Source organism: Trichoplusia ni, chromosome 3, assembly GCF_003590095.1.
Source record: "Trichoplusia ni isolate ovarian cell line Hi5 chromosome 3, tn1, whole genome shotgun sequence".
NCBI lineage: Eukaryota > Metazoa > Arthropoda > Insecta > Lepidoptera > Noctuidae > Trichoplusia > Trichoplusia ni.
In genome coordinates, this window is record NC_039480.1 from 20,478,332 (window position 1) to 20,504,543 (window position 26,212).

The 26,212-nt window shown below is 40.2% G+C and overlaps 1 protein-coding gene across 2 annotated transcripts in view; it reads right to left on the minus strand.

Moving 5' to 3' along the window:
* The window catches only part of LOC113492373 (dynactin subunit 1), a 37,748-nt gene that overhangs the window by 7,691 nt on the left and 3,845 nt on the right, over positions 1-26,212 (minus strand). Inside the window, exons 4-21 of one of the 2 annotated variants that reach the window (XM_026869854.1) lie at positions 23,864-23,896; positions 19,971-20,027; positions 14,937-15,048; positions 14,195-14,311; positions 13,731-13,928; positions 13,086-13,296; positions 8,987-9,126; positions 7,990-8,169; positions 7,323-7,457; positions 6,896-7,028; positions 6,287-6,493; positions 5,762-5,846; positions 5,071-5,176; positions 4,045-4,207; positions 3,235-3,404; positions 2,684-2,824; positions 2,137-2,322; positions 489-620 (exon numbers count right to left, since the gene is read on the minus strand). In XM_026869854.1, coding sequence (XP_026725655.1) covers positions 489-620; positions 2,137-2,322; positions 2,684-2,824; positions 3,235-3,404; positions 4,045-4,207; positions 5,071-5,176; positions 5,762-5,846; positions 6,287-6,493; positions 6,896-7,028; positions 7,323-7,457; positions 7,990-8,169; positions 8,987-9,126; positions 13,086-13,296; positions 13,731-13,928; positions 14,195-14,311; positions 14,937-15,048; positions 19,971-20,027; positions 23,864-23,896 — 2,506 coding nt within the window. Of the gene's footprint in view, positions 1-488; positions 621-906; positions 2,323-2,683; positions 2,825-3,234; positions 3,405-4,044; positions 4,208-5,070; positions 5,177-5,761; positions 5,847-6,286; positions 6,494-6,895; positions 7,029-7,322; positions 7,458-7,989; positions 8,170-8,986; positions 9,127-13,085; positions 13,297-13,730; positions 13,929-14,194; positions 14,312-14,936; positions 15,049-19,970; positions 20,028-23,863; positions 23,897-26,212 lie in introns of those variants that run through there. The other variant, XR_003400493.1, reaches the window with a different exon arrangement.

A 26,212-nucleotide genomic window follows, 5' to 3' on the forward strand; every position in this document is an offset into this window, starting at 1 on the left:
CAATATAATGCATTGATTTTGTATTTAATATAATACTGTACTGTTCTATCTATTGGGAAGGATAGTGGAGGATAAAAAAATGATTATCAAAAAATAATCCTTAGTAGGTTAGTTCAAAATGTGGCTGGTTACTTTAACCAATAGTCGTAGGTTCGAGCCCTCAGAATTAAAATATTCTATGCACCATTTGTATTTCACAAGTAATAAGATTTGTATGGATTTAAATAAAAGAAAAATAATAAATTAATAGATTGAAAAATCTAAAAATCCACGCTTTTAAATTTCACTCCATTGAAGTTTTATCAAAATCGGTCCAGTATTTTTGCAGTTGAAAATTGCATTGGTTTAAAGCTACCTGAAGCTACCAGAACAGTGAGTGTATAGAAACGTGGGAAAGTTATAAACAGAACACTCTCAAAATTCATCAACACATTAACCTACAAACTAGACCTTATTACTTATCCCACAAAATCCAAATTGGTACTAACCTTGTCGGACTGCACGTTGGTGAGCGACATCATGTCGTACTCCTTGTCCTGCGCGAAGGTCGCCAGCTTGTTGACGTCGGCGGACACGGTCGCGAGGCAGTGCTTCACAGTGCGGACCGGACCGTGGTCGTCCTGCGAATCGATTAAATAACTTATATTATCTACACTAATATTATAAAGCCGAAAGGTTTGTTTGTAATTAAACGCGTCAATCTTTTAAAAAAATATTTCATTGCGATTATTATGGGAATAAATCACAAGAGAACACACGTGACGTACATTACACATCGTCACTAAAATCAGAAACCTAAAGACGAGTTGTACATTTATTTCTGCTTATTCGCTTGTACCAGGATAGCAAGCAGTGGGCAAATACTGTATAGTGTGTGTGTGCTCGTGTGTGTGTGTGTGTGTGTACCTGCTGGTAGAGCTTGTCGACGGCGGCGGCCCAGAGCGCGCGCAGCGAGGCGTGCGGCAGCGGCGCGCCGTCCCCGCGCTCGCTATGTGTGTGTGTGTGTGTGTGTGTACCTGCTGGTAGAGCTTGTCGACGGCGGCGGCCCAGAGCGCGCGCAGCGAGGCGTGCGGCAGCGGCGCGCCGTCCCCGCGCTCGCTATGTGTGTGTGTGTGTGTGTGTGTACCTGCTGGTAGAGCTTGTCGACGGCGGCGGCCCAGAGCGCGCGCAGCGAGGCGTGCGGCAGCGGCGCGCCGTCCCCGCGCTCGCTATGTGTGTGTGTGTGTGTGTGTGTGTGTACCTGCTGGTAGAGCTTGTCGACGGCGGCGGCCCAGAGCGCGCGCAGCGAGGCGTGCGGCAGCGGCGCGCCGTCCCCGCGCTCGCTATGTGTGTGTGTGTGTGTGTGTGTACCTGCTGGTAGAGCTTGTCGACGGCGGCGGCCCAGAGCGCGCGCAGCGAGGCGTGCGGCAGCGGCGCGCCGTCCCCGCGCTCGCTATGTGTGTGTGTGTGTGTGTGTGTGTGTACCTGCTGGTAGAGCTTGTCGACGGCGGCGGCCCAGAGCGCGCGCAGCGAGGCGTGCGGCAGCGGCGCGCCGTCCCCGCGCTCGCTATGTGTGTGTGTGTGTGTGTGTGTGTGTACCTGCTGGTAGAGCTTGTCGACGGCGGCGGCCCAGAGCGCGCGCAGCGAGGCGTGCGGCAGCGGCGCGCCGTCCCCGCGCTCGCTATGTGTGTGTGTGTGTGTGTGTGTACCTGCTGGTAGAGCTTGTCGACGGCGGCGGCCCAGAGCGCGCGCAGCGAGGCGTGCGGCAGCGGCGCGCCGTCCCCGCGCTCGCTATGTGTGTGTGTGTGTGTGTGTGTGTGTACCTGCTGGTAGAGCTTGTCGACGGCGGCGGCCCAGAGCGCGCGCAGCGAGGCGTGCGGCAGCGGCGCGCCGTCCCCGCGCTCGCTATGTGTGTGTGTGTGTGTGTGTGTACCTGCTGGTAGAGCTTGTCGACGGCGGCGGCCCAGAGCGCGCGCAGCGAGGCGTGCGGCAGCGGCGCGCCGTCCCCGCGCTCGCTATGTGTGTGTGTGTGTGTGTGTGTGTGTACCTGCTGGTAGAGCTTGTCGACGGCGGCGGCCCAGAGCGCGCGCAGCGAGGCGTGCGGCAGCGGCGCGCCGTCCCCGCGCTCGCTATGTGTGTGTGTGTGTGTGTGTGTACCTGCTGGTAGAGCTTGTCGACGGCGGCGGCCCAGAGCGCGCGCAGCGAGGCGTGCGGCAGCGGCGCGCCGTCCCCGCGCTCGCCCGCCGTGGCCGCGCATGCGCAGGCCGCGCGCGCCGCCAGCCACGCCGCGCGCGCGCAGCGCCACAGGGAAGACGCGCACTCAGAGCGGATGCGCTCCACGAGCTATAACACACACCGACACAAGATCATTGTCACCTTATATTAAATTGAACTGATAAATTCAACATAATTTTTTTAAAGCGAAATTTCTTTATCGGCGCTGGGAAGCCGTGCCACGAGCAGGGTCGAGCCACTTTTATTTCTTTCGCATCTATATGTATTTTTAAAAAACGACTCCCGCGATTTCATCCCTATATAGCAGGAGGTTTCTCGGAAAGCGGAGGAGGTTGTTAGGAATAAATTATACAATTATTTAATTAAACATTTGCCCTGGGAGGGGATGGAACCCTCGACCTCCGGTGTAGCAGTCAGGGCCACTACCCACGAGACGCGCAGGCTGCGTGTCTGTATGTGTGGTCCATACCTGCGGGTCTATGGGCACAGCATGCAGCAACACGCCGGGCGGCAGTCGCCGACGCACAGCCTTCAGCTGCTGCTGTAACGCCGCGCTCGACGTGCAGATAGCCTCGTGCAGCAAGCCCAACTCCTGGCCGCGTTCTGAAGGCTAATGTATAACACGAAAAAATATAGTCACAAACTTTGTATACAACAAACACCATTAAAGATATATTTTGTTCCTATTACGAGGAGCTCGTGGCTAAGCTATAACTGCCTGTAATCGCCGTTGACATCAGGTTAAGCTACGCTTGACGCGATTGGTCCGTAGATAGGTGAACAGCTTTGTCTCAACGAGTTCCTCCGTGTTTGTACACGTTAAATTGTGGATCCCGGCTGTTATTCTTACACCTTCGGCTGTCATTACAGATAGTCAGAAGCTGAAAAGACTAACTAAGGGGTATCGTGTTGCCCAGGTAGAAACAAAAACGGCTGGCACGATTTGAATGAAATTTGAATGGGGTGACATTTAAAAATCTACGTTACCTTACTTTACCTAAGTCGTGTGTCGATCCCTACCTGCAATATATGCGTGAGCGCGGATGCGTCGGCGTGCAGTGCGCGTGCGAGCGCGTCGAGCGCGCTACACGCGTGCAGCAGCGGCTCGCGCGCCACGCCCGCGCCCTCCAGCGACGACAGGCCCAGCGCCGACCACATCGCGCACAGGTACGTCCAGCAACGCTCTATGCCTGTACGGGGGACAACACTAGTTAGCACACAATAATAGGAACTGGGGCACACAAATGGGAAAAGATAGGCGCAAGTGCACTGCAGACCATGTAATATCTACATACTAGAGACTATTATAATTATCAGAGACTTATGTGTAACATTAACAGTTTTCTCAGCACGCCATGCTTTAAGTCTGACTGTCTTTGTGTACGTGACTTGCATATTTGTCAAATCCCTCGCGATATGATTAAACACGAGGAGGCAAACATTTAAGAAGGAGTCTATTCGTGTATATGCTGAATGATCGTTCTATTGGACAGTCGGACATGACTGAGCAAGAAAAATAGCGAGCGCAGGTTTTAAGCTGGCATAAAATTGCATTTCCGAAATCTTATTCAGATACTCCACCATCTCCTTATTTTGTAACGTTCTTACGCATATTATGATTGTTGTTAGTTAAGCTCCTTAGGTCAGAGCCAGGGTGGGGCAAGAGTCCCAGGTTGCCCCAGTGCAGCTACGCCAATGGTCACGCCCGCTCAAGGCGTCCCAGCCTCGACTGGTTGCCGCCTGTGCTGCGACCCTGGCCCGGGAGCGCTCAACCATTCATTACTAAATACCTCGACTCTAGCTCGTGTAAGCTACGCGTTAAAGACTCACCATCGAGCGAGCAGTTCTCGTCCAGTTCGTTGGTCTTCAACAGCTGCGTGAGGTTGTCCAGGGCCCGCTCCTGCTGCGCGGCGTCCGGGAGGGCGCTGGCGGCGCGCAGCAACAGCTCCGGGGTACAGCGGTCCAGGGCGGCTGTCCACATGCACACGATGCACTGGGGAATAGGGATCAATTGTATACGTGGACAAAGTTGTGGGAAAAACATCGAATAAGGATGATGAAATGTTTTTTTCCAGGTTCCGTCTTATTAAATTATGCAACGGTTTGCTCACGCGTATTTATCAGGCGTGCCCGACTAGTTTCGGACACAACCGGAGTCCTTAATCATGAGCTGACGCGGCGGGATCCGTCTTGTTGCTTATTTGTATAATAATAATTTTAACTTTCAAACGAAAAATAAAAAGGAAAATTACCATCGACTCTAAATTAATATAAAAGAGAGAAAAATTTAGGAGATTTTCTTTTCATTCGAATACATATTAAATCTTCTCGCAAGTTATTACCAATACTAAGAAAACTTATTGGATATTCAAAAAATTTTGTATTGATATTGTTAATTTCAAAATTTATATTTCAAATGTACTAGAAGCGCAAAAACCAAATTATCTAATAACTTGACGCATATTATACAAATGGTATGGTAGTTACTTCTTTGAGCCATTTGGAGTCGAAAGTTTTGGACCGTGGGGCCCGAGTGCCAAAACGCATTTTAAAGATCTAGCAAAGCATCTTTTTGTGACCCAAAGGCTGGCTTTTACCTCGCACAGAGGATAAGCATTGCGATTCAACGTGGCACTGCTGCCAGCCTTTTGGGCACACTCCCAGCCGGCAGAGACGCCGATGAATTTTTTGATGCTTTGTTTTAATGATTGTTTTTTTTTTAAGTTTAATTTTAAGTGTATATATGTAGGTTGTAAATGTTTTAGTCATAGATGTAAATAAAATAAAAAACAAAAAAAAATACAAATCTACTAGAAGTGCCAGTATGATTCCATCTAAATAGTAAGTGTCACGTACCTGTATCATGTGCAGCTGGTACTCGAGCTGGCACCGGAAGCTGTACTGCACGGCGGTGTGCGTCTTCGTCACCACCTCCCGGTCCCACACGTTCACGGGCGGGAACCTGACACACACACCGTATATAGTTGTGACACTTTTTGTGCTTTTGCATGAATTACTCCATTTTTTACTCCTTTATCTATTTATTTCAATATTTTTATTTTATTTTTATTTTATAAGGAAAACAAACAGGTACTATATATAAACAATTACAACCATAATAAACAACACATAATCCAAAACAGTTTCCACACTTAAACAATACATTCGCGCCGAGAACAATGTAAAACAGGTATGCAAAAGCAGAGAAAAACAATATTTCAGTATCAAAAAAAAAAAAGAAGTACAAGATTTCAGTATATGTAAATTATTTTTTGTATCAAACTAAAAAGAAAAAAAATCTCAAATGTCGAGAGGAACCAAACAATCGAGAACGATTTTTTTAAATTTAGGAAAATGTGCGATTCATTTGCGTTTTTTTTATATCTTTATCTTATCCTATTAAATATAAATCTTTTTATTTTGGCTTGACTAAAAAAATCGTGTTTGAATCACTGTAAATTTTACCTATTTGAATAAAACACTACACAGAAGATTACATAATTACCTTAAAATTTTATTCTTAAAATGTTAATAAAATTGAACTCACTTCTCCCTGATCTGTCCGAGGATGATGTCAGCCTTCGTGTTCAGTCTCTGCAGCAGCAGGATGAGCAGGATCGCGTCGTGATCACCTGCAAACATACATTACAATAGGAAACTAAAAGGAGGGCTCATGACGACATAGCAAGAGGGGGCACTGACCGAGCGTCTTCGCGTCTTCGTCGACTGTGCACTTTTGTCGAACGACTCAACTTGTCGAGCCCCAAGTGCAACTTATTCCATTTATTTCTATTAGTATTGCTTATTACAGTCTATAAGGCTTTATTTTCAGCAACTGCGGAACTAGATACCTGTTCTCTGGTTGTTTCTCTTACGCTTACAATACGTCTATTGAACTACCCAGCCATTTAAGCCCAGCGATTTGGTCCCTGAATCCTGGTCCTTTAACAGCGTTCGCCATGCAGTCCTCTCGCAGAACTAAAGGCAGCATTTCTATGTACCTCTGGTCCCTTACCGGCGCTACCCATGCAGTCCTCTAGCAGACACACGCACCCCTGTACCCTGCTCTTACCGGCAGTAGACATGAAGTGGTCTGGCAGGCAGGCGGCCAGCATGTCCGCCCTGGCGCGGGCCTGCGTGAGGTCGAGCGCGCGCAGCTGCAGGTCTATGGAGCGGGTGGAGGCGCGCGACGCGTGCACCAGCGAGCCCAGCTCCGCGGGCGGGGAGCTGCGGGGCGGGGCCTCGGGGGCGGAGTCCTGCTCGGGGGGCGCCGGGGACCCTGCCGGCAACAGAAATATTGAAGTGAAACTTGTTTAGGCGCATGAAGGTAAAATTGTTACAGATGTAACCAGTGCCGTGTTATCCATAAGGCACTTTAGGCCAGTGCCTCGGGGCCCACTAAGACCAGGGCACCACTGAATGAAAATAACTTGAACCCTACTCCTTTGTTGCCTCGAGGCCTGGGCCCCTAGATCCGGCCCTGGGTGTAACGTCACGCCTTTCATCTTAATATTACATACTAATACACAATCTTAGACAAACTACAGAATTTGGATAACATGCGGAACAACAAATAATGAAAAACCTAAATTAAATACTCTTTACATATGGCTACATATGGTTGATGACTGAGTACAAATCCCGCGACCCACTTTCCCTACATTTCAGCTAGATAACCAACCTTGCTTGGACTCGAGCTGTGCCCTGGTCTCGTTGTACTGCTCGGTCATCTTCTGCACGAGCTCGCGGAACTTCAGGATCGTGGAGTCGCGGTCCATGATGGTCTCCAGCGCGGCTTCCCGCTCTCGTATCGCCTGACAAACGTGTAAAACGACGTTATAATGAATATGAGACTTAAACATACAAATTTTTTTTTTTAAAAAGTGTAAAACTAACCTACTTTTTTTACAGCTTTTTTAAGAGTAAATATGAGTACTACACTGACAAACTCGGAATGTTAAAAATACTTGAACATCATTTTAAAAACTTACAATAAATAACACCTATACTACCTAGAATGAATCGGTCTCAAGATTGTTATTTTAAAAGCAATAAAGATACTTAGATCCTATCACAAGATCCTACCCATCACCACCACCAGCACATACCTCTCTGGTGTTAGCGTGCGCCATCTCCAGCTCCTCGCGCAGGTCCATCTCCAGCTCGCGGTTGGACTCCACCAGCTGCTCGTGGACCTCCTGCAGGGCCTCCAGCTCTGACACGTCCTGCTTCAGCTGTTCCACCTACAAAAATAAAATGCCGGAATAAAAATAAGAATAGTATTTTTACACCTATAGACGAAGACATGACATGACATGATAGACACGTATCTTATCCTGGGAATGTCGTGGTATAAAGCCGCTAAGTTAATGGCCTATAATATGTCTTTGTATGATCTCATACATGGTATTGGTGGCAATTCAAGTAACAAATTGTTGGTTCAAAAATGTTGATGTTGATAGGAAAGTTTTCGATCTCGATTCTTTGCTGTTAAGTTAAAGGTTTGAATGTGTTCCCTTTTTCTCAGAAACGGAGAAAGAATTGTTAGTTTGAAGTATGAGGCTCCTTAAAATTAAATGTATGTGCAATTGTGTCGCGGGAGCTTCACAAACATTTAAGTAACGTGCACAAAGAGACAAGCATTAGTGGATCACACAAATGCTTGTCTTACAGGGGATCGAACCAACGACACGTCGCGCAGAGTGGGTTTGGCGTGATGACTTCAACCACTTGGCTATCCGTGTTTACACGTCAACTAGTTAAATCTAAACGTACCATGTCCTCCAGCCCCATCTTCTTCTCGGCCAGCTGCTCGACCATCTCCTCGGCGCCGAGGGCCGCGTCCACCTGCTCGCGGAGGTCCGCCACCTGGGCCTCCAGCTCGTCCACGCGGAGGGACAGCTTCTCCTTAGTACGGGACAGCTCTGCTATCTCAGACTTGTACTGTTCCAAGTCCTGTGGGGGAGACGGAGTTAAGATATGAGTTTGAGTTGGCTTTTTAAGATTTGCAATTTTAATTATGAATATTAATAAGAAAAATACAAATTAGTCATAATTAACAGAAACAATTTTTTTTTAGAAAAAAATATAATTTTCTTTCAATTTTATAGACACAAAAACTAAAATTTCTCTAGTAAAATAGGCCTTTTGTTTATCGGGAACTTAGACTTGCGACGTACAACGCATAATAGTAGCCAGTCGAACATATGATGATACTCGTATTAGGAGCTCTGGGGGAAACGGCAGTCAGAAGCAAGCGTATGTAAGTCCATACTCATCCAAGTTCATACGATCCACCGCAGTCTGACACATCAGGAGCTAAGCTGAAATAATCTATATTTCTTACACAATAGGTCGATAATCACCTTGGCACACGCACCATGTGTTCGGTATTAAACGCGGCTGCCGTCACCCGGTGGTTAAGTTTAGTGAGTATAAGCCCCGCACGTTGATATTGCGATAGAACTTTGTCACAATAACAGCCGTGTGACGTCACTCACCGTAAAAAGTACAGATAAAAATGTAATTACGTAGTCATTTACATAATTCTTTTAGAATTTTAATTTGTATGAGCTTTTTAGATTTTCTTAGTAGGTCAATAAGTAAGGTTGTAATTCACAATACTATTATAAATGTGACAGTTCGATTACACCACCAAGATGGCCGCCAATCGCAATACCATCGTGCGGGGCTTATAATAAGTCTGACACGGTGTCCTTGAGGATTCCACGGCCGTAGCAAAAAGAAGAAAAACGGAAGGCTCTGTAGTCACCTTGTGCATCTTCTGCATCTCGTGCTTGTCGTGCGCGGACAGGTCTCGCAGACGCACGAGCGTGTCCCGCAGACGCACGTTCTGCTGCTGCAGCTGGCGCATCTCGTAGCCGGTGGCGCCGCTCTCTGCGTACGGGTGCTCTGTCAGAGCGCCGCACACACAAACCGTTACTAACCACTAGAGCGCTGTGCTCTATATGTGTGTCTGTCTGTTTGTCTGTCTAGTCGAGGAGGGGGGGCGTGATCAAGAGGACAAGAAAGATAGAAGCTTGAAAGGACAATTTGAGATATTGAGGTGCAAGTTAAGAGACAGGTCTTGTTAGACCAAAAAAGAAACTATATGAGAGCAGGTCTGTCTTTTTGTTCTGGAATTTTGGGCTTAGAGGTTGAGAACTAAAAGAATAGCTTATAGACTGAAGTTTAAGAATTAGATTCTATTATGGGTAAGAAAGAACAAAAATCTTACAGCAAAAGAAGGAGGGATTTGATGATGAAGAATCGATTAGGATTCTTTGAATAAACTATACTATAGGAAAACAGTAGGGAAGTTGGAAAAAAAAATTGTTTACTAAAGAAAAGTAACTTTGCGAATTGAAATACAGTAGTAAGGACAGATTATGGGAAGTAAAAAAATAACGTTTAAACACATCGCCTCGAGAAGAATCTATACTTCTATACTAATATATAAAGCTGAAGAGTTTGATTGTTTGTTTGTTTGTTTGAACGCGCTAACCTCAGGAACTACTGGTCCAAATTGAAAAATTCTTTTTGTGTTGGATAGACCGTTCATCGAGGAAGGCTTTAGGCTATAAACCATCACGCTGCGACTAATAGGAGCGAAGATACAATGGAAAATGTGAAAAAAAACAGGACAGGTATAAATCATATATAACTGATATCGTCAACCCACGGGGACAAAGTCGCGGGCAACAGCTAGTAATTACATAATCGTCAAACGTCAAAGAAAATTCCAGACGACTATTCAGAAAAGGGAGTACCAGAGAAAAAGAAAATACGAAAACAGCGAAAGGAACAGGAAGGGGAAGAGATCTCGTCATGTCATGAACACATATAAGTATACAACACAAAAAAATAAAAACAAAATACATGCAACATTTAAAACATACAATTTAAAGACTTAACACATTCACTTGTATGCCTATGTATTATAAATAATTAAATGCGGACAACATCACATACATTGTTCTGAACCCAAAGTAAGTTGCTAAAGCACTTGTGTTATGGAATTCAGATACAACGAAGGTACCACAAACACCCAGACCCGGGACAATGTAGAAATGTGAATTTTTACATTGACCCGACCGGGGATCGAACCCGGGACCTCAGAACTAGCGACACCTTGAAACCGGTGCGTACGTCACTCGACCATTCGAGGTCGTCAATCCTCTATCTATGTATATCTTTACCCGACTGCATCAGAAAGAAGGTAATATATTTAATAACGTCTATTCTTTGGGCCGGTTCGCTCAGACTACGTATCTTTGGCGTGCGAATATATAGAAGATCGGTAATTATAGTTAAGCAACGCTTCCTAAGGCCTGTCAAAAGATAGGTGACCATCTTTGCTTAGCATATAAAGCTGTGTCTTTGTTTGCTGTTTTATCACAGGAGAATTAAATTCGGGGAAACGAAATTTAAAAAGAAAAAAATATTTTACAGTTTTTGTTGCTGAAATCGTCTATAATAAGCGAGCGTGTTGATCAACGAGCCCAACAGAGGGACGTTTACAGATTTATATCTATATATTTAATTGAATTATATAATATACTTTAATTTAATAATATAGTATAATATCAGCGAGATTTATATCGACATATTTATTTGATTTATTGTTCAATTATAGTATGAATGCTTTAATAATATAATAGCAGCATCTTATTTTATTTAAATATACATTTTTTATTGTGTATTTAAAGCATAAATCCGTGTTCATAGCACCCTACAGGATTTTAAAACCATATTTTCCAAATTCACCGGCAATTTAACATAATAACCAAGAAGCTTTTCGTCCATAACCGAAGCAGTGAATGTGCCAAGTACATGCTCAAATCAAACATAATGAATCTATATGCGATATATAAATGCTAAATGTAATCTATCGAAAAAAGCAAGAAAATATATAAAAGAATATATATACGTACACGCATAAGTCGTGTATGCATCTCTATAATATAGAAATATATATGTTAATAGCGATATATAGATAAAATTTATAAATATATATGTGCCATAGACAACATAGAACCCACTGAGTAGACTTGTGTGTGCCTGTGCTCTGATCTCGTAATAATTTTAGGTCTTTGCATTTTGACCGGCTGTTACATATAATTGCCGGATAATACTCGAAAATAAAAACATGTTCTGTAAGTGTAGGGTTACTTAAAATAATCAATAATTCGTTTGTTACCGACAGTTTGTCAAACAAGTGTAAATTTCTATGAATTTAAACTTCAGGCTTCAAGAATTGATATTATGAATACAAAAGTATAAGTCTGCCTGCCTCACTTTCATGCCCAAACTACTAAATCGATTATAATGGAATTTGTTACACATATAGTTTAGAGCCTGAGAAAAGACATAGGGCACCTATTAACTGGAAAAAGGCTTGTAACGCCCCGGTAATAGGTGCGTACTTAGCTCTCATCAGAGGTTTGCACGCAGTTTAAACTCCGTCAATGTTAATTAACCATACGATAAGAAGAATATATAATTATGTACATTATGCTCATAGCTTGCTCAATTAAATTATTGATTATTTTAAATAACAATCACGATAATAGCAAAATAGTGATCAAATAATATTCATTATGTATTGGTCGGCCATTACACGTACTAACCGTCAGAAAAGTAGCTTATAGCAGCTGCAATAAAGACGAATTATATATGTACTTTTAATATTAAATAATAGTCATAATAGGGATCAAATATGACAGCAAAAAAACACGTTAATAATTTTAATTACATACGTCGAAAAGAGATAAAGTCACGGATCATACAAGAGTAGAAGGAAGTGTCAGTCTACTTAAACGCTGTAATAGAAGATTACGATCAATATTATCATATAAAATGTCTATTTGTCTCGACATTCCACTTAATAACAAGTATGCGAAATTTTACTATTCGGTTCTTGAATACGGGTTTGCGTAATTGACACTGGATCGAGTACTACGGCAGGGTAGAAGCACTTCCATCTATATCTATGTTCCATGGACTATCTGCCTATAACTAACTATGCTCTCCATTCTGGGCATCACAAAACTGGGTATGTTGTCCCACTGCGGGATCCAGAGGAATTGTAACGAGTAGGCTTACTCCCGGCTGAATCAATTTGTACTAACTTTTCTAACTCTTTGTGGCGAGTGAAAGTTAATTACTGTCGTGGGTTTTGCAAATTGACAATTCTATCTTGTAATTCTATCTGTTAATTAACAAATTGAGTTACTGTTTTTGGGCTCTCATCTCAAAATTTAGAATAATTCTACACTTGAAGACTTAAAATTGGCTTTTTCTCAACTATAGTTGTTTATTTATTAAGTTTTATCTTTTAAGCTGTAAATCTTCCACAGTATAATAAATAAACTAACGGGTTACAAATATAAAATTACGAAAATGTCGAGGTATTAACAGGCAACAGTGAAGCCTCCTCGAAATGTTAAGCCATCAAAGCTTAATGCACATTCGTATTAATTTCACGTTTTTCTAAATTCAATAGCATCGATTTCATTTCCAATCGATTTGTGATCGAGTTAATATTCTGGAACACGACACTAGCGCCAATCCGAGCAGCGCGAATTGGAACCACCATCGACTGCTAACTACAATGATAAATAACATTAGGGGAGTAAGCTTACTGTAGCCCAAAACTCATATATGTCAGAACGCTCTAAATTTACATAGGTATCCTTTTTTTCTCATGGCAAATCATCAAATGACTCCATTCTCTGTACTACTGCACTCGCTGACCAAAACCCACCCATGTTTTCTTTCCCCCTACCGGGGCCGCGATAACCTTATCAGACAATCCCCTACCCCGGTCAGAGGTTATAGGTATTCTGGCAAGTTTTAAAGAAGATACATACGTATGTTCCCTCCGGCCTCCATCTCGGCCTTCATGAGCTGCAGGTCCAGGGTAGCCTCCTCTAGCTTCTCGCGGCACTGCTCCAGCTCCATCTGGAGCGCTTCAGCCCGCTCTTCCGCCATCTCCTTGTCAAGAGCGGCCATTTCGGTGGCCTCCTGGAGTTCTGCTGTCTCGTCGTTGTGGGCTTCGAGAGCCTCTTGGGCTTCGCGCACCTGGGAGAGATAGGAAATAGGATACTCGATAAGGGTGTAGATAAAAAAAATCTTTGTATCTTTAAACTAAATGAACAGGTTATTTTTAATATTTCAGGGTTGTCTCCCAAGAATTTGGAAACCCAGGCAGCTTACCAATCTCTCAAAGTAACGTTCACGCACTCTTAAAACGAGTTGTTTCTTCATACCTATACTAATAATATCTATTCCGTGTATAGGCACGGTGGAGTGATGATCTACTTAAGACGGCTGGCAGGAGCTAGATGCGAGCGGCCGAAGATAAATCCCGAGTGCGTGCAATTGGAGAGACCTATATCCAGTGGACGCTTAGGGCTGATGATGACTCTGATACAGATATCTACAGACCCTCAGGGCCTTGGACTCCTTGAAGTCTTCCACTTCATACTTAACTATTGTTGCTATACGTGACTCACCTCCTGCTTCGCCCTCTGCAGATCCCGCTGCAGCTGAGCCTGTGACTCCATGATCTTGGCCTTGAACTCGTTGGCCTGGTCCAGCTGCAGCCGCACGCGCTCCAGCTCGCGCAGCTTCTCCCTGTCCTCGGCACGACGCACCTTGAGGGTCTCTAGCTTCTCCTTCAGGTCTTCCACTTCAGATTTGAGGGTTGTTATCTGAAAGATCAATTGTGGATTTGTAGTAGTTACTTGACTGCAATATAGCCGAGTGGTTTCGTCAGTTGAGTTACCACGCCAAAACCATTGTGCTAAGACAAGATAGCGCATTAAATTCTGTAAAGCTTTAAAATTCCTTGAAATACGAATTGAAAATAGGAAGCTCTAAAAGATTGACAAATGAAATTAAAAAACATGTCTCACACGCTGTATTTTTAGCGCTTTACTTTATACACGTCCTAAGTTCTCATATACACGGTATGTACCTCTTGCTGCGCCTGTATGTTCGCGATCTTGTCCTCCATGCTGGAGCCGGCTGGTTGCGGCGACGTGATGCTCTGTCCCGGCGTGTACTGCGGCGTCAGAGTCTCCACGAAGCCCGTCTGTACATCCAACAGATACGTTATCAATAAGCACATTAATAATTATTATTATTATTTATTGACATATAAAGTTACACAAAATAAATGTAGCCTCTGACTCCCAAACTAGGTAGATCCTGTACGTCAGAAGTCAGCGCCTTCTCCCAGAGAAATGACTTAAAGTCAACATAAAAGTTGTGTTTAAAGCAGTCGTTCACAACCTTAAACACACACCCTGCTATTCTTTTGTTGTTTATAATCTCTAAGGATGCATTTAGAAGTGGGCAACGGAAAATGGTGTTTCGCGCGGCTCAAAGAGATGACAACAATTTCAGGGAACTTAAGGGCTTATAAACCATCTATTGACAAAATCAAAACTATTTAAAAACCGGATGGTACAGAATCGTGACGCCATATTGCCATAACGGACTTCTTTCGTCCAGTTAGCATATAGTCGCGATTAAAAAAGTTTTACTTAAAAAAAAAAGGGTCATCGCATCTTTTAAAAACTCAAAATTCAGTTATTCAAATTAGGCTTCTAAGTAGCACTTTTTGAAGGTTAGATTACATTGGACAGCACCCAGTTTCGCCCATCCTTCACCGCTTCCTAAGTCAGCGTAGTAGTACTAGTGTTCTGATGACTCACCTCAACAAAGGACGCCCTCTTCCCTGTGGTTTCCGGCGAGGCCGCGCGCTCGGTGGTGGGCGACGCGTACGAGGTGAGCGACTGGCGGCTGCTCGCGAGCGACGTGCGCGAGCTGCAACCGTTCGCGAGGCGTACAGGCGCGAGCCGGGCTGGCACCGAGCTGAACCGACCCGATATATGTCTGACAGGCTTCGAACTGACGCGAGAAATACCATTAGCCACTTTGTTGATTTGTAATTGAGTTGTTTTCACAATGTGCTCGTCTATTGAAGAGATATTGTGATGATTTACGAGAACGATAGAATATAAAGCGATTTTTAAGAAATACTTTCAAAATTCTTTCTATTATTATAATATTTTTGAGTCCTTTTTACACAACTTGTAAGAGAGATTTAATTCATATATATTTTTTTAAAGATTTTAATTCACATTTTTGGATCGTTCTATCGGTTCCTGTTTTGACTGGCAAGTATTATTATTATTGTAACTGCCATAAAAAGTACACTATTAGCTGTCGCCTAGTACATGTGTCTTTAACTCGACCCAGTGGCGCAGCTGGGGCCACCGTCGCCCGGGGCGGTATCACACCTTGGCGCCCCAAAGTAGGTATCTAAAAAACATCTACAGTTCGCGGCATGTAGAGGGTTTTGAGTATCCTACTTATATTGTATATAAACGCGTGAGTTTATATGGTATGGATGTATAGACCTTTATTCCTCTTTGACGCAAAAACCACTGAACGGATTTAGACGAAACTCGGTACACAGATAGCTACCTGTTTTAAATACCCGTATAAAAGTTTTTATCTCGATTAAATGTTCCCGTAGGGTCATTTTCCAGCTAGTTCAATCATTAATCATCACAGTACCAATCTTTATAGACGCAGCCTCAGTAACCATACCCTGTCATCCATTCCCGGTCCGGTTCAGCTCGGCAGCTTCCTCGCGATGTACAAAGCCAAGCTTATACGATACGGCCGGTATTATACACAACATAACGTACACTGCTGGTTTAGTATAAAACATTTAATGCTTAGTACATTGCTGGTTTAATTTGGTATCAATAAATGTGCGTTTCGTATAAAGCGCAATGGATTGCGATTGCGGTTTTAAGTTATATTTAATAATAAAAGAGGCGGTTTTTATTGATATATTTCTTAGATGTACTTTTTAGTACCTATTATTAATTTACCCATAATTTATGTTATGCTAATATAAGAAACTAACAAAAAATGTAATAATTTATTTAATATCAATATGTAAAAGCCGAAAACAATAAACTCATATGAATTACCAAATCCTGCAATTTAACTTTACAAGTTTAGAAATAAGTTATCTAACGAAACTCAAACCTAAAAGTCCCCAACACGAGAGAAGAGCTATGCCCAGCAGTGGGCCATCTATATCTACGTCTACATATAGTTATAAATATTATTAAATTCAGTATCAATAAAACAACAATAAAAAAAGAGATTAAGAATTAGTTTCCATTAAATAGTTATACCAAACAGCATAAAAATACGTTATATTGTATAAAAAACCAGCCATATTGTACAAAGCTGATGCTGCAAGCAAGACAGGTCGACAAGCGGACAGGAACACAAAGATACAGACACACAGCAGTAGTAACTCAAAAACAACTTTAAGGCAATTGCATAAAGTCGCTTTTGATGTGCACCCACACTTCCTACATAATTTATATCAGAAAAATCGGTATAATTAATTGTAACTGTCAGAAACTGTGAGTAGTTACTTCTGAAGTGTTATACAATATGAGTAACACAAAAAGCTAGAACGTTCTAGAATAACAAGTCTTGTTTACGGCGAAAGTATTTCAAAATTGATCTGATACTGCCTTAGACAATTTTACTCGATTGTGACAGTAAGGTAATGTTTATAACCAAAGTTAATTTACAAATAAATGTATAGAAGAACAGCAACATAACGGTATAAAAAGCAAGAATTTTTTTAGACCTTCAAATAGATAATTAAAAATATTGAAAACGTATTTTAGCTTTTATCTGAACATTAAAATTGATTACAATCGTCGTAGCTAAGTTCAAGAGCCGGTTTAAAGGCTTGTGACGTAACGACTTCTAAAATTCATACACAGAAGTGACGTCATACAAACCTCCATTTACTGTAATTTGATCAATATTAAATACACTATTATTAAAAACATCTTTGAAGATATTGTTGCTACTTTCTTTAAAACAAGACTTGAAAACACTTATCACCATCTATACATACACCATTCTAATATAGATAGCATTTTGACCGAATATAAACTGTATTCAATAAAAACAAATGTGATTGTGACATTAAAGGAACAAAGAGTAATTTTCTTACGGGGCTAAGATTGAAATTAAAATAATTGTGTATAGAAAATAATATGAATAGAAATTAAAGTAAAGTATCTAAGTATCCAGACTGGAGATAATGTAATAATACTCCACAACTTTCACTCAACGCCATCTAGTCTCAAACTAAGCAAAGCTTGTATTATGAGTACTAGACAACTGATAAACATACCAGAACAAATGATCGTGGGCATAACACAAAAATTTGTCCTGGGTGGGAATCGAAACCACAACCTCCGGTATAGCAGTCAGGGCTACTAACCACTAGACCAACAGGCCGCTTGTGGAAGAATATTTGCATACATAACCACGCCTTAAAGTAAGATTATAGCGACTATTGAAGAAAGACAGCGTTCTACGCGTGTAGGTTCGCTCTCTCGTTTACAGTCATCATCATCGGCCTAGCCTTTCCCCAACTATGTTGGGGTCGGCTGCCGGATTCAGCTAAGTACCAGTGTTTTACAAGGAGCGACTGCTTATCTGACCTCCTCAACCCAGTTACCTGGGCAACACGATACCTCTTAGTTAGACTGCTTGTCTCAATAATATTACTTTCAGACGTAGCCAGCCTGCAGGTATATCGTAATCTATAAATTGACATTGACCTATAAACATCGCGATAGTCCGGCATTAAGTTTGATAATAAAACACTATTAACGTGTAATAGATTAAAAATATAACGGTTCAAAATTGATTGTGCAAGAACTCACTTTAAATTTGAGTATAAGCAAGTAACATAGTTTCCATTAGTAACATAAATTAAAAAAAAAGATCATCATTTGTCAAAATCACGTAACACATATTTCAGTCAATATTCGGCCAATAACATCTAGAAAAATGACTAAACATAAAATTAAATAAAACATTTAGTCACAAAACAAATAATATACGATTTAGATTAAATAACGTAACAGTGCAGCATGAAACTAAGGCGTGTCACTTATAACTATGTACAAGAATAATTAAATATACAAGCTGTTTCAAATTGTAACAAAATAAAACATAAAAAAATGAACACCATGTATATAAGTCAACATTTGCAACAACCTGTATAACAATTAAAAAATCAACACAAACTCTACTGTAAAATTTTAAATTATAATAATTGATTAAATAATTACAATCATGCGGTTAATTAAATAAAAAAATAAACTTAAAAATTAAAGTGCAACTTAAAAACTAATATATAAATTAAAGAAATGTAGAATTTGTGTATTTATACAATCTGATACTTTTGGACAATGACCATTACAATTCTTATTACATCATCGGCCTAGCCTTTTCCCAACTATGTTGGTAAGGGCTTCCAGTCTAACCGGATTCAGATAAGTACCAGGTGTTTAACAAGGAGCGACTGCCTATCTGACCTCCTCAACCCAGTTACCTGGACAACACGATACCCCTTAGTTAGACTGGTTCTCAGACTTTCTAGCTTCTGACTACCTGTAACGACTGTCAAAGTTTTATAAATAACAGCCGGGACCCACAATATAACGTGCCTTCCGAAACACAGAAGAACTCGTTATGACAAAGATGGTCACCCGTCTACGTACCAACCGCGTCAAGCGGAGCTTAATCTGTGATCGATTCAATTAGGCAGTTATAGCTCCTCCGTACGAAGAGTACGTGATTGTCCCTTCCAAAAGTGATCAGTTTGCATTTTAAAGATCCAATACATGTTTATATGCAATATTCAAATTGTACCTTCAGATAAAATACTTACATAAAAGTACTAATTAAATAATTAATTTTTATTTTTTAATCCTTGCCTACATGGGAAGAGGCCTTTATCAAAGCAGAGGGACATTTACAGGCTGGTGTTGTATTATTATTTTTTAATATTTGATTATTGCAGCGAAACATGTAACTAATTTTATAAATACTTTTCTTTGACAAGTTCTTGCATTTTAATTTCTATAAGAGGATAGACAAAATAGGTTGTTTGTGGTATTAACCTCAACTGGTAGATTTAAACAGACTGTTTATATCTGAGGTTAATATCACAAACAACCTCTTTTAAAGGATATATACAGGTTGAATATTTATACAAAAAGCGAAAAAAAGAATGTCCATCTTCCATCATGTGTATGACATGTTACTGAGTGATCATCTTCGTGTGTGATCGGATATAATCGGCTAACTTCGGAATCAGTGACAGTCAGAAAAAAAATATATTATCTCAATAATTGGTTCTATAATAAACAGCACACTTTGTATCAATAAATAGAAATTGAAATAGATGCAATTAGATTTCGATTTGTATCATTTTTTTATATTTCTTTATTCTTCGAGTTATCAGATACATTTAATATTACCACTACTACAGATAGCGATACAAAAGCAGCGCAACAGCAAAGGCATTGCAATATCGCCGTCAAAAATCCAAAATGGAACCCTAACAACGATATGGCAAGAAGTTAACTTTTAAGTAACGTCTGCAAGCAACATAGATTATACAGATAAAACAAATAAATACTATCAGTAAACGAATAAAAACAAACAACGCCGAATACAACCGAAGTTTGCCGAATAGAACCGAAGGTAGCCGAATGCAACCGAAGTTGGCCGAAAACAACCGAAGGTAGCCGAATGCTACCGAAGTTTGGCGAACACACACGAAGTACCATCCAATAGCACAGTATGAGAGGCGCGTACTATGTTACACATATCGTTACCTCGACATAGACAGAGTGCCGGCTTTAGTCTGCGCGGGCGACGCCTTCCGACGCACCCTTGTAACCACCACACAGTTAGGTATTATAAAAGTTAATTATTATGTTAGGATTTGTGACTTTGGTGTTTCAATATTAAGATAACGAAGTGAAGTCGGTACATGGATTTATTGATTTGGTCGAATTCATATTAATTGTATTCTACTACACGGATAGCCGATGATGCAAGTCTTTTTTTTTTTAAAGATTGAAAAATTGTGTCAGCGACTTTTTTGACGTCACGACTTTGTTTTTTTCCGGAAATACTTATTAAAGGTATTTCAAAAAGTGGTATTGTGACGAGTATCCGTCTCTATGAATTATAATTATTCTATTTATATCTTTTTAATCACAAATCCTAACACAGCATGTTAAAAGATATTATTAATTAATACTGCATACAAGAAAATCAGTACATATTTATACAAATTAATATAAATTACTTGTCAGTTCCTGTTTTAATCATAGATTAATTGTCATCAGTAGAAGTTAAATATTTAATAATCACATACAATATTCAAGGTACCATGCAAACAAACTACATTTCATACAAACAATATATTCATGTCCATACACCATTATTATTATGCCAAAGGGTCTACTACCACATCCTGCCTCACTCAACACCCTTCCTCTTTAGCCAAGTAAGATTTCTATAACCAATGACGTCAAAACGCTCGAATTTATGGAGATGACAGGTCAAGGTCACGTGAAATGTCATCTCCATACATTTGAGTGTCTTTTTTTAACACTTTTAATGCAAGTATGTACAATCGCGGACAGCATGCGAAAGGCGTTCTCTATCAGTCAACCAAGAGATGGCGCTGAGAAATAGGAAATAGATGTGTACAAAAGACAGTCAATGAAAAAGAAACAAAAATAAATATATTATAAATGTGTATATATCCTTAATATATTATAAATGTGAAAGTGTGAACTGAATTAAAAATTATTGTGTTGGATAAATGCTTAGGAGGATATTAATAGTGTCAATTTAATCCTATTTCCATTTATTCGTCGGCCATTGTAAATAACAGGATTAGGCCCCTGGTTGTTGATCATCTGAACAAAATCTAAATAACTTTAAGAGGTGGCAGTAGGACCCTGTAATATTGTACAGTTAAAAAAAAAAGTTTATAAATATGTAAAAAAAAAACAGTCCTTGTGATAACAATAGAACATTATTTTATACATAATATTCATATAACTCCACTACGTTTTTCATTATTAAAAGATGTCATTTTCAAATTCTATTTCGAATGCATATTGTTTTCTTTTATTAAGGCACACATATACTGGCTTTGGTTACTGACTTGCTAGATAAGTTATTATTATTATTATCTACAATAAGGAGTGAATTAAAAAGCCAAGTCAGAGGCGTTGTTAAACTCTAAAACCAGGTTGCACTTCAATCATATGATATGAAGGAAAAACACATGCAATTTCTTTGTATTTCAAAATATATAAGAAATTTTCATTGACCTTGACCTTGATAAAGGAACAGGTCCTTTCTCAGCATACATAAATAATAAATGCGGACAACATCACATACATTGTTCTGAACCCAAAGTAAGTTGCCAAAGCACTTGTGTTATGGAATTCAGATACAACGAAGGTACCACAAACACCCAGACCCGAGACAATGTAGAAATGTGATTTTTTACATTGACCCGACCGGGGATCGAACCCGGAAACTCAGAGTTAGCGACACCTTGAAACCGGTGCGTACACGACTCGACCACGGAGGTCGTCATAAGGTCATACATGCCAGTATTATTATATTTTCTAAGACACATTTCTCTAAAAAAGTTTAAGTTAGTTATGTATGTATATACATATACGATTAGGTGTCGTTGTGAGGCACTATTTATATTAATGATTCTTGCCTTAAGTCTCAGTGACAATGGTAGATATGAAACGAAATGACGTCAGTAATAATTAAACCGTAGTTTAGTTGTTTTGGTTCATGTTACTATTAAAAAGCGAGGTTTTACTCAGCGATACGAATTGCAAAAGAAAGAGCGGTGTAAAGTACTGTGGATTAAAGAGATTTTAACAGTATAAGACAGTACAGAAACAACAATTGTCACAAGCTGTACTAAATGTTGCAAGCGTAATAAAATTAAATATAACATTATACACAAATACAAATGGTGAAAAAAACAAGTTAGGTTATCTATACTAATATATAAAACTGAAGAGTTTGTTTGTTGGAACGCGCTAATCTCAGGAACTACTGCTCCAAATTGAAAAATATTTTTTTGTTGAATAGACCATTCATCGAGGAAGGTTATAGGCTATACACTATCACGCTGCGACTAATAGGAGCAAAGATACAATGCAAAATGTGGAAAATATAGGGTAGGTATAAATCATAAATTATATCTTCTAACCACGCGAACGAAGTCGCGGGCAACAGCTAGTTATGGATAAATTAAAAACTATTGATCAGCTGTAACTCGAATCAAGGCATTATCCAGGCAACAAGCCTGTACATAATAAAAATATTTATATTGGAAGAGGTCTGTGCCCAGCAGTGGGACATATTTAGGCTGAAGATGGGAATGAAAATTATGAAAGCTATGAGAAAGACTTTCTTTTAGAAACTTCATGAAAGTAAAGGCCAAGCGGTACAAAATAGCAAATTTATATACATAACGTTGCCTTCCTTAGCATTTACTGAAAATTTAATCTTATACTGTAGTAACATGAACCATTTTGCATTAACAAATACAGGTGCAGAAGCTTCTACAAAGCATTGTGCTAAAGTAAGTGCCAACGAGACGAGACTGCACGGATAGCCGAGTGGTTGAGGTCAACACGCCAGAGCTAATGCGCGCGCGGTGTCGCGTGTTCGATCCCCATATAGGACAAGTGTTTGTGTGATCCACGAATGCTTGTCGCGAGTCTGGGTATCATTAAATTGTGCATCTTTACGTTGAACGTTTGTGAATAAATTAAAAATCGGTATTAAATCAAATGATTGATATCAATTGCAATTTTTGTTTCAGTCAAATTTTGTGTTAGTATAGGCATTGAACATTAAGAATCGCGTTCCTCATTACAGGGCCCCGATTCTACTATTTTACAATGGCCGATGAATGAATGGCAATCGGATTAAATTTGAAAGCATTTTGCAAATACAATAATTGGAAGTTAATTGTATTGACCTTGGGTGTACCGTCCCGTACTAATTTTCCAATTATTTTGCAGGAAGGAAAAAATACAAAAAATATCATTTTAAGCCAATTTTCATTCATTCGTCGGCCATTGTAAATATCAGAATTGGGTCCCAGGTGGTTGTAATTACTCATATTTATCTCGTCTCATTGGTCATACTATTGTATTACACTGTCTACCTGTATAGTGCTACACCGTGCTACATTGTGCTACGACTACATCCCACTACGTAGTACTCCACGATGCTATATACCACGTAGTATTACTGTGCGTGCTATTTACTGCTATAGTTACCGGCACGGATCTTGAGCGCTGACCTTCACCTGCGCAGAAGTGATTGTTTGTGTCCCCTTTGCGGTATGAAGTGAGGCGCGGGGCGGACTACAGTGCAGTGATTGGCCCGCAGCGCATCGCGTCATAGCCGTCATGAGTGATTCGTTGAAATTCGTTCTTTGCTGCAGTTGCATGCATCACAAGACGACGAGTACGCACAATTGATTGGCGTTTTATTTTACGATGCGCTAAGCGATCCCCACTCTTGCGCCGAGCGCTCAAGATCCGTGCCGATAACTATACACTGTGCTACGTAGTGCTATATTATGCTACGATACGTACTACGTGCTACATTGTGCTACATAGAGCTACATAGAGCTACACTGTGCTAAATCTATACTCACGTGGTAGGCCTAGACCTCTGCGCCACTGTTATACTAGCGAGGAGAGAAACACACTATCAGTTAGGTACGCTGTTGCTATGGACACGTGTTCAGATGGAGATAAAACTATTTCGAGTATTATGGACTTTGTAATTAAGTAGATAAGGTCTAAGATCTAGTGGATGTATTGATGACTCTCTAAGATCTACTGAGCTGTCTACAGTAAGTTAGAGACAAACTTACCTTACGTATGCAAAGTATGCAACGAGTATTCTTTATTATTATGATTTGGTATCAAATTATACGTACGATAAATGTGTTTTAATAATTATTTTTTGATATAAAATCAAGACTTCTCGTATCATATGTTGCATACGTTGCATGCGCGGGATAAGTTTATCTTGCTTTGTCATTTTAATGATCTACAGCCTTACACAGATGTGGGAAAGAACAAACAAATATTAAAATACATTTTTCAAAAATACAACATTGGCACCAAATCACCAATGCGTGAAGTAGGAGTAACGATTGAAGATATACCACTTTTTTGCGGTGGTTAAATACAATTATATCTACAGTTTGAAGATACATAGACGATACAAAGTGCAGATCAAACACAGTACTATTTCCCATATTAAAAACTGAATTATATCTTCCCATAAATAAACATAATTATGATATTGTTATTTGTGACTATATGAGGTGATTCATTATTTAAATGCATATTAACATTTCATTATATATTGGTGTGATCTATTTTCCCACGTTTTTATACACTCACTTTTCTTGTTTGTTTGTCGTTGCGTTTAGATTTTAGCGCCTCAAAATTGAGTTGTAAAAATCTTCATATCTATCTAGCTTATCAGCTAGCAGGCTGAAATTTTCAAGCTAGCTCCAAACCGATGGCAATGCAATTTACAACCATAAAAACCGCTGGACCGATTTTATACAATTTTAATGGGGTGACCTTTTAAACTGGGTTTTTAGATTTGTTGGGTTTTTAAATCTATTAATGTTTTTTCAATTCTTCCAAGTCACATTAGGAGCTAAAACAAACTTCCAAATAACATGTATAGGCAGAAACCTGTATATTCACCTCCTCCCCTATTTGGTCTGCCCGGGTAGGCCTAAGGTTGGGTCCATATGAAACAACCTCACACATCCTTCAGCACATCCCTCATATTAATCGTATAACATCTGAACACGCCATGACAGATATTTTAGAGAACTGATAAAAAAACTTGATATGATTGACTGCACGAGACTGCCGCGGGTTCGATCCCCGCCTTGGACAAGCATTTGTGTGATATAAGAATGCCTGTCCGGGTATCTTTGTGCACGTGATTTGTATGGTTGTGAAAGCCCCCGCGACTCAAGGATTAAATTCTGTCGTTTATGACGAAAAACGCCCAATAACTCATGCACATCATCATCGGCCTAGCCTTTTCCGGCTTCCAGTCTAACCGGATTCAGCTAAGTACCAGTATTTTACAAGGAGCGACTGCCTATAGAGTCATGTACATGACCTGGACAAATCGATGTGGAAAAACAAACAATTTCAACTACATATGTTAGGGTGACACTGTATGTATTAAGACTCACTGCTGCAATTCCATGGTGTACAATAAAGATTAGAATAAATCTAATCTATTTACATAACTCAACCGGGAGCCAGCGGAGCCGATGCGGTCGGGGACGATCCATAAGCTTAAAACTTGGAAGGGTTGATGGCAGTGGGCTAGTTTAAATAAAATCTCTTCTCGGATACAGTGGGCTAGTTTAATATGTTCTTGGCTGTGAGGCATCCATATCTAGTCATTTTATCAGTTCTCCAACAATAAGAGTAATGGTAAACTTGAGTATATTTTCTTTACTGTATAAACGACTTGTACAAACTATATACCTAATTAACTTACTACCATTTTCTACCATAGAAAACTACTATAAACCTGTCATGCCCCTTGTATTGTCTTTACATGTACATTCCAAAGTGCGTTGAACCTTTACCAATTCACATTTTTTTATCTAGCAACATTTATAAAGTTATAGATTCAGTAGCTTTACTTTTTTATGACAAGATTTATTTGGTAGGTATGCTAGCAATACTAAAATTTATGGGATAATTAATTACATTAAATTATACTTGCATCCTACAGCACATAATATATGTATATTATACAGCTATACCCTTTATTTCGTTTGCGGGCGCCCTCAGGACTAGTAGTAGGTGTTGCCAGCGTAGGACTTAAAATTAGTCACAGTAATAATTGAAAACAACTAAAATTCTTGTTAATTTTAGAAACAATATTGAAAACCATTTAATGACTAGAATGTTGCTATATTTTATTAGTAAAATCTAAATCTAAAATT